At 35.7% G+C, this 9,876-nt stretch overlaps 1 protein-coding gene across 1 annotated transcript; it reads right to left on the reverse strand.

The window, feature by feature from the left end:
• Positions 1 to 1,207: 1,207 nt before the first annotated feature.
• Positions 1,208 to 2,088, reverse strand: LOC137620927 (uncharacterized). Its single transcript, XM_068351370.1, has 2 exons — positions 1,936 to 2,088; positions 1,208 to 1,663 (listed from the first exon to the last, which is right to left on the reverse strand). The coding sequence occupies exons 1-2, from the start codon at positions 2,086 to 2,088 to the stop codon at positions 1,208 to 1,210; spliced, it is 609 nt and encodes a 202-aa protein (XP_068207471.1).
• Between the last annotated feature and the right edge of the window lie 7,788 nt (positions 2,089 to 9,876).

Consider the following 9,876-nt stretch of genomic DNA (forward strand, 5'->3'; position numbering starts at 1 on the left):
TCCGTGGGAATGAAGAAGTGACGAAATTGACGGACAGCTAATTGCACTGCCAGCAATTCACGGTTGAAAGTAGAGTAGCCAGACTCAGCCTTAGACAGTTTTCTACTGAAGAATGCCAATGGGCGTGACAACCTGTTAACCACCCGCTCAAGTATTGCACCAATAGCGACGTCACTGGCATCAGTGGAGAGAAGATGATGGGCATGTGGCAAGGGAAAAGTAAGAGCAGCATCACTTGATAGGGTATTCTTTGCATTGCAGAAGGCTGCTTCTTGAAGGGAACCCCCTTTCAGGTCTTTTGGCTTTCCCTTGAGGGAGGCAAGATTGGCAGCGATGGCTGGCAAGAACCAGTCATAATGGTTTATCATACTCAAGAATTCTTGCAGTGCTTTGACAGTCGAGAGCATGGGGAAATTCTGAGCAGTTGATAGTTTCTTAGGGAAGGAGTGGATTCCTTCAGGAGTGATGCAGTGGCCTAAGAATTATATATTGTTGGTGCCAAAGGTACACTTGTCGTTCTGGAAGACAAGGCCATTCTGTTCCAGGCAGTCGAGAACTAGGTGTAGGTGACGGAGGTGTTCCTCTTAGGGAAAAGAGAGCACGAGTATGCCGTTCACATAATATACTCAGAATGGGGAAGTCCCCTAAGAGTCCATACATGAGGTTTTGAAAAATGGCAATAGTATTACGAAGGCCAAAATAGGAGTAATTGATGGTGGTCTTGGGGATGTCTTCTGGGTTTATGGGCACTTGATAATACTCCTTCAGGAGGTTGAGATTGGAGAACACATTTGCTTTGTGAAAGGCTTGTGGATGCCAATGTGGTAACGTCCCTGACTGGTGAACGCCAAACTGGGGTTGATTCCTGCATAACTCGTTGGTTTCTTTGGTCATTGCAACCTCACCATCCTTGTGAGCTAAGGATGGGGGATTTGTGGGAGCCTATAGTTCCAACTGCCGAGTCATCAGCAATCATTGACTGGCCCTCCTTAGTCATAGCTTGGGTGAAGAGGAGGTTGGATGCTGATCAAATGTATATATGGTCAGTTTCTAGGGCACTGTCCTACTTGACAGTAAAATGTCACTGTCCTTTACCTCTGCCATTCGTGAGCAGCCTTTAAATGTTTAAACCTTCAAAGTTGAAGGTAATGTCAGTAATGATGGAGAGGGGTTAGGAATCCAGTTCTGTCTGTATGTTCAGATGCTCTTAATGCCCATAAGGACACAGGGAGCCATCCTTCTTCAGGACGATGTGTAAGGGTGACCGCCATGGGCTTGAAGCCTTTTGGCAAGGGTCCATTTCTGCCATTTCAGCGAACGTTTGTTTAGCGGCTTCCAAATGATACGAGGCCAGACACATGAATATGGGAAACACTGGGGGCCCCGTCGTCTTGATATGGTGATAAATACCGTGATTGGTGGGAATCATAGGAGTTTGGCGAAGTTCTGATCTGAAGACTTCCGAGTATGACGTGAGGAGGTGGGCATAGGGATCCATGGGTACAATGATGTGTAGTGTGAGGTCGAACGGGGAGGGTTGAAGAGGTGTCAACGAGTAAGAGTCTGCGTTGACTAAACGTCGATTTGCCACATCAACCAGGACGGGGAAATGTGAGAGGAAAACATCATGAAGTAATGGCGATGTTACGTCGGCAACGAGGAACTTTCAAAAGGATTTCGCGTTCCCAAACAATAGTGTGAGTGTCTTGTACCCATGGGTAAGGATCTCAGATCTATTGGCAGCTACCAGGTGGATGTTAGCAGGATTAGATTGACTACGCCGTGCCCTCGATAGAGTGGAACAGCTAGCATTAGTGTCTATGAAAAATTGCAGACTTATATCTGCATCAAGTAAAAAGAAAAAAAAAGAGAATAGTGACAGGGGCGGCCACCACCACAAGCTACGACCTACTTACAAATATTTTAGCCACATACAACTGTCTGCATATTTTTTTGCAGCAGCTCTGAATCTGGAGAGGTAGAATCAGAGCTACAGCTGATGTAAGCCAGTAAGTGGGTGTAGAGGTCGTTGGTTGGGGTGTGAGTGAGGGGCGGCATACGTGGGTGGTGGATGGTTTTGTCAACCATATGACATGTCACGGGGCGGGCGTCTATGTACTACCACATTCACCTCAGCTTTGGTCAGTGTTGAATGGCTGTCCTCTTAGTCAGGAGTGGAGGCATTGATGGAGGTCTTGAAGGTGGTGAAGTGGTTGTCCATAAGGGCTTCGACTTTGGTCATCAGGTTTTTCATGGGCAAAGTATTGACATCATGAATGGGCGGAGTGTACAGGTTTGGGTAGGCGTCGTACCCATACCAAAGAACATGAAGTCAATTTACTTCCTTAAGTGAGCCGTCTGCAGCAGGCTGCAATCAAGCAATACGGGTCATATCCCAAGGGAGGCCAAAGCCTTTTGATCTCCCAACGGCTCTTGAGATAGCTGGAAAAGCCATGCTCTTTGCACTCCTCAAGAAGGAAGATCCAGGCCTTCATGGCTGAGGAATAGGAAGTGTGAAGTAGATGATGAATGGAGAAGTAGTGAATTAAAAACTCAAGATAGAGAAAACTGGCAAAATCTAACCGGCGTAGGCATAGGAGGAGATGATGTGTATGTACATATATATATATATATATATATATATATATATTCAAATAAGCCATATATTTTTAATGCATTAACGTCTGGATTCTCTTAACGACCTCGGGATCAGAGCCCCAGGCGAAATCACACAAAGACAAGAGCTTGTGACCTGCCGGGAGTCGAACCCTGGTCCGGCAAGCTCTTGTCTTTGTGTGATTTCGCCTGGGGCTCTGATCCCGAGGTCGTTAAGAGAATCCAGACATCAATGTATAGAAAATATATGGCTTATTTGAACATGAAAAACATTTCTAAATGTGCGAAATTTATCATATATACAGTATATATATATATATATATATATATATATATATATATATATATATATATATATATATATATATATATATATATATATATATATATATATATATATATATATATATATAGGTATATATATATATATATATATATATATATATATATATATATATATATATATATATATGTGTGTGTGTGTGTAGAAATCACGAAAGCTGACACGTGATGAATATAAAATGTATTATAGTCACGAAAGGAAAAATGAAAAAGACTTGTACATGTACCTTAGGGCATTGAGAATTTGTAGCCCAGATTACATTGAGGAGGAGTTCACTAAAATAGAAAAAATTGCTACAGATCTTTGTTATCCTAAATATTTCTTAGAAAAATGTATGAATAAGGCTAAGAAAACATTTTATAGTGTCCAATTAGAGAGAAAGGAAACAATTAATAATATGCTTTGTTTGCCATTTCACGTTTGTTTTTTAGATGTTATACCCCTTTTGAAAAAACTAGATATTGCTGTAGTGTTTAAATATAATTGTACTTTAAAAAACATGTTAATTAAGAATAGTTCTGGAAATGATAATAATGTAATATATAGCATTCCTTGTTCAGAGTGTAACCTATTCTATGTTGGCCAAACATCAAAAAGTATACCAGTCAGATTAAAACAACTTCAGGTGGCCGTCTCCAGGGGTTCTCTTAATAATGCCTTGGCCTCCCACTGGTTAGGGTCAAGTCACAGAATTGGTTGGTCAAAGACGGAAAAAGTAATCCATGTAAATGACTATTTCCAAAGGAATATTGTTGAATCATTTTTAATCTCCTGTACTCAAGGTAGAAATTTGAATCTAAGTCCAGGTCTGTTTTCCGTTAATCCAGTATTATCCTTTTATCTAAAATCTGACTTCTCCGGAATTATTAAGAAACTGACAGCTGTTGGATCCCCTTCTCCTGTATAAATACGATGTCTTTGTATATGTATTCTCATTGCTGAGTTTGATAATGTCCTGAGTGGATGAAAGTACTAACTCCAATCAAGTCTTTTTCATTTTTCCTTTCGTGGCTATAATACATACATATATATATATATATATATATATATATATATATATATATATATATATATATATATATATATACTGAGAGAGAGAGAGAGAGAGAGAGAGAGAGAGAGAGAGAGAGAGAGAGAGAGAGAGAGAGAGAGAGAGAGAGAGAGAGATATTCGTCTTTTCGATGAAAGGGAAACTCTTAATAAAAATTGACTCAAGTATATAAAACAATCATCATTACGTCTGTCATTCATCCAAAACCATCATAAATGATTCTCTTCTTTTATGAAAAAAAATCCAACTAATACAATCTATAAGCATCATCTGTCACTTTATGCGACTATCTAAAAAGTCCTTGTGCCTATCAAATCATTATAATATTCATATACATCTCAGAATAAATTCTTATTGTACCTTCCAATTTAATCACATGTAATGCAGAACATTCTTTATGAAAAGCTTTCATTTGAATATCCGATTCTGAGAATATTAAGGTTACGATACAAAGAATATACCAAACTAAACAGCTAAAGACCAACGAAATAAAAAATATCATCTTAAGTCCTCTTCTTCTTGGAAAAGAGCTAAAAGAGAAAGAAAGTATAAGGAATAGAAAGATCACAATTAAAGGCATTACAAATCAACATTAATTCAAAAGGTACAGAACTTAAACAATGAAGAAAAAGCAACCACAATAAAAATGGCTCTAAACAAAGGCAAAAAGTTCTATTTCTTACGAATGTGGTGAAGGGGCATAATGAAAAAAATTACAAAAGCTCAAATTAATTATATAACTTTTCTCACAGAAGTGTTAATATGATGAAATAATAAAACAAGGAGAGGGCACAATAATAAACTGCGCAAATTGACATTCATTCAAAAGAAGAAGAATTGCGGAAGGCAATTTTTTTTCCCAGGGGTTAAGTTGAAAAATAGACATTTCTCTTTCTTTGACTTTATTAAACCTTTGGAAAATGTATCAGTTTTTACGACTTACATAAAACGAGAAATTTGCCGAAAGATATTTTGCTCTATTTCTTTTCTTGCTTCCTCAGTATCGTAGAAACACTTTAATGACATTTCCATTTTAATTAAGAGATCGAATCTTCATAAGGGGAAAAGGGAAGCTATATAAGTAAAGCAACCAATGAACGAGAGAGAGAGAGAGAGAGAGAGAGAGAGAGAGAGAGAGAGAGAGAGAGAGAGAGAGAGAGACAGATTTTTGATTATACAAAATCTTTAATTATTGGAGACAAATGACCAAAGGGTCACTAATATGATCCAAATTAATTTGCTGGTTCATGACAATGGAAAACTTTTTATTTTTCGCTGAAAAATTCCATTTTCTCATAGACAATATCCCATTTTCTCTGAAAACATTGTTCATATTCTCTCAGACATTTTCTATTCCTCTGAAACAGTTTTTCTTTTATTTGAAATCTTAACGTTTTCTCAGACAAATATCCTTTTCCCTTTGAAAAAAAAAAATTCCCTTTGCTTTGAGCACATATTTCATTATCATGCGAACATTTGATTTCTTCTCCGAAGATTTTCTATTCTCTGAGACCGTTTCCCGTTTTTTTTTTTCTTTTCTGAGACGATTTTCTAGTTTATCATAATCTTTTCTTATGTCCTCGGAAACAAATAAATTGATGCATGACATTAATATGTGATTTACAATCATCATGCAGTCTCATAAAATGCTCATGTCTACAGTAGCTTCATAAACCACATGTATAAATGAATAGAAAAATAACAATCAGTAGTGAATAAAATAGAGGTACAACTAATTTAAATCAAGCCTTTCTTTAATGTTAAAGTTATAAAAAAAATAATAGCAATAAAATAACATAACTTTTGTGAGTATTGACGCCAAAACAAGACTACCACGCAATATGATACTGCAAGAAAAAAAGGCATAAGAAAAAAATATCTAAAAACTGATTCTTGGCTGACCTCCCTTTAGCAAACAGCCCCGAATTCTCAACTGTAACTGAAGAAATCGGCAGCACCTCAAGTTACAAAAATAGCCCATTAACTATGAGAGAAAGGCATCATAAAGAGCTGGACAAAAGACAAAGGAACTGAGAATGAATCTGGAGAAGTCTGGTGAGAGAGAGAGAGAGAGAGAGAGAGAGAGAGAGAGAGAGAGAGAGAGATGAAAGGGCGCACGTACGTTATGGAGCTACAAGGGGAAGAAGAATCTTTTTGATGTCCCCAAAATTATGGTCTGGAATGGCTTTGGTTGTTTTTATACTGGAAAACGAAGTAAACTGCAATCAATAAACATATTTAGGGCGTCGAAAAAATAAAATATAATTTTCTTTCCATACATAAATTTTCCAAGGTAACCTCAGAACTACATGCGCAATAAGGGTATCAAAACATTGTTTTCTGAACTTGGTCCAGAAAAAAAAAAAAAAAAAATCTGCTACACCATTGTTGTTTAAACTAGTATATCGTGGATGACTTCTAACTGTTAGAAAATTATCGTAATAAGCGTAAAAATCCTGGAAAAAATGTTGCCAAGCATTTACCGTTTTAAAAACGGATATATCGACGTCAAGGAGTGATATTCCGGTCACCAAGCCAAGCCGTAAACGATAATAACAAAGTAAGGTAAAATTACGGTTGCCTGTATTTTACTGAAATACAGCTCAGAACAGTATATTTTTAGGAGAATTTCAGATTAAAATTACGGCTTTTTTAACAGTGCACCGTGCGGAGCGCTTCTTAATAACATAGCTGCTTCCTATATTTACACAGATGGGTCTACGTGTACTGAACCATTCACCTCTATACACTCGTGCTTCCTTGATACCAAAGCCATTCCTTTCTGAGATCTATTCCACTCCATCTACCCAGTACTTACCGGGTCTTATCACCTTCCTTCCTTTAACAATCTCAGGTTCCCCATACCATTCCCTCCACATGGATGGCCATCTCAAAAGGACCTTCTCCGTCCTTTCCGTTATGCCAGGATTCATGACAGATCTTTTAGGTAAATCTCAACATTTTCCACCCTTTTATTATTCTTATGCCACATAATATACTATTCGGACATTTCATCTATAACTTCAACTCTGTTTTCTTTTATTGACATGAAACATTCACATTTCACTTCCGTAATATTCTTCTCTTTTCTCATATTGCGAACATTCATTATATTTACTAACAACTGCTTCCCTCATCCATGTCAACATCCACTGATACAACTTCAAGGTTTTCATTTATCGGTAACCCAACCTTATCTCAAAATTAACTTTCAAATTTAGCAATTTTCCGACACTCAAATCTACCACTTATTTCTCCAATTTCTCCAAACAATTTCTAATCCTCAATATTTTATCATCAGCAACCATCCCATATTCAACACTCCATTCAATATTTATTCTGCTAATTTGCTCATAGGACTAATCAAGATCTAGAGGACTTGTGCCTATCTTAATTTCTCACATCATTCCGGCTATGATTTTGATCTGGCTTATATTCATCATGAACCCGTTTCTCGTAACAGAGATATTTGAATACACATCTACTGGTAGGAAAAAGTTCAAGATGATATAGCAGGATTAAGGAGTTTATTTAAAATATTACCTTATCATCAGATGTCATGAACAAATATAATATTTCTAAGACGATACAACTATTTTCCAGACTAAAGTAAACTGGCTCTCAATATGCAAACGATAAAATAGAAATGGAATACATAATATTTACAAAATAACAGACCCTTATATGTAAAGGGGAGTATAGCCCCATAGTTTTAAGGAAGTTCTGGGATTCAAGAGAAGTGATATTATTCTCAATATCACGTAATACCAAGTCCAAATACTTCTTGGATCTATTTTCCTTCCCCTTTATCGACCTATTTCTTCTCTCTTAATCTTTTTGCCTTGTTTTCCACGGCTTCTCTTCCAATTCCACATATCGCATTGATAACTAATTCTTCACCATTTGAAAAGTTCAAATGACAAAGACATGAGTGAAAATCATTAAATGTGAAATATCACAGAGTAGTATTACAGAAATTTGTGATGCAACCAGAGAAATGAAAAACTTCATTGAGAATATAGAACAGAATATAATGTAACCCACATAATCGAATATATATATATATATATATATATATATATATATATATATATATATATATATATATATATATATATATATATATATATATATATATATATATATTACTGAATGGGGATAACTAACGAGGTGAAACGGTTAGTATATTGCCATGATTAGCAAAACTGTACTAGTCAGTACCACCCATACTAGGTTGGTTTGCTGTGAGCGATCTACCGAAAATCCCCAATATCCTCAATCCGCACTGGCCAGTGTGACGATAAAAACTAGCCAAACCCCATACATGAATTGAAATTTCAGAGTCCCTTGTCATGTAGTGCACTAGAAATGTCTGCATTTGTTTATATATATATATATATATATATATATATATATATATATATATATATATATATATATATATATATATATATATATATACACACGCATATATATATATATATATATATATAGAGAGAGAGAGAGAGAGAGAGAGAGAGAGAGAGAGAGAGAGAGAGAGAGAGAGAGAGAGAGAGAGAGAGAGAGATCCTAATTATACATAACCGATTACAAACAATCTCTTATTCTATTTTCCCAAACCGAGCACTCAGTCCTTTCCTTTGCTTCTCGTCCTCCATTCATCCATACAAACAAATAGTACCTGTACTCAATCTTTCTTTCCTCCCTATATCATCCTTTAGTCTGACTGGTCTCTAACCTTTGTTTGTAACCCGATAAGCCCTATTGCTCTAGTCAAGTTTCCATTCCCTTCCGACTCGTTTTTCCGAATCTTGTAAGTGTCTTACTGTGATTCCTTTGCTGCCAATTCCTAAAGGTTTGATAGAAACTATACACAAACAAAAATATCCTTTTAAATGTTCTAATGTTTTCTTAGAGAAAAAAAAATGTAGTTGAAACATTATTTTTTCTTTATTATCATACTAGACATTAACCTTTTAATTCCTAATAACTATGGGATAGTAATTGAATAGTTTAAGCTTCCAGCCCACTACCGCTTCTTCCGCTTTCCAATCTAATTACAGTTTTGCCATTCTTCTCTTAAGTCATTTTATTTTCTGCAGTCTTCATCGTGTTATTATTTCCTATTGTAACACTTATTTATATATAAAAAGACCAGACTGAATAAATCACAATTTGAAATCGTTATTAATCATTATATAATTACATTATATAATTTCTAAATGACATATATATATACACAAGGTATCATCAACAAATAAACACAAAAAAGGAACATAAAGTAAGCTTCTTTCTTTATTGTAATCACGAAATCAAGTGCTGCCTGTCTTATTATGGAAAAAAAATGGAATGGAAAAACAACTACGAATTTAGAAGAATTATTTCCCTAGAGTATTCCGCATTTTCCAGTTTTTAATAACGTAAAATTCTTATGCAAATTATATGAGATGTCAATAATGAAACTAATGAGCTTAAAATAAAATATATTTTCACTCGGTCAAATCAGATAAAATCATTAGCAGTTGTAATAAATGATGAAGGAATTCTTCAATTAAAGTTGGATGCTTTTGATGAATGTTTTTTTTGCCGATGATTCGGGAGAAATGAGACGGGGAGTGGAAATTGAATAATGAAAATGACCAGAAATGGGACAATTTTACTTCAATAAATTCGTCATCATTATCATAATTGATGAGCTCTCTCTCTCTCTCTCTCTCTCTCTCTCTCTCTCTCTCTCTCTCTCTCTCTCTCTCTCTCTCTCTCTCTCTCTCTCTCTCTCTCAAGAAAATCAAATCGGAAGCAGAGAAAAATAATTACAAAATATAGAATACCATTGCTACAGCAGAAAGGAGACTATTCTACAGAA

Source organism: Palaemon carinicauda, chromosome 27 (assembly GCF_036898095.1).
Source record: "Palaemon carinicauda isolate YSFRI2023 chromosome 27, ASM3689809v2, whole genome shotgun sequence".
NCBI lineage: Eukaryota > Metazoa > Arthropoda > Malacostraca > Decapoda > Palaemonidae > Palaemon > Palaemon carinicauda.

Excerpts from the sequence above, each read along its gene's own strand:
- LOC137620927 (XM_068351370.1), bottom strand. The coding sequence starts at position 2,088 with ATGGTTGACAAAACCATCCACCACCCACGTATGCCGCCCCTCACTCAC. Across the intron at positions 1,664-1,935 it reads AAAAAAATATGCAGACAGTT|TTCCTCGTTGCCGACGTAAC; the intron begins GTATGTGGCTAA and ends TCCTTTTGAAAG.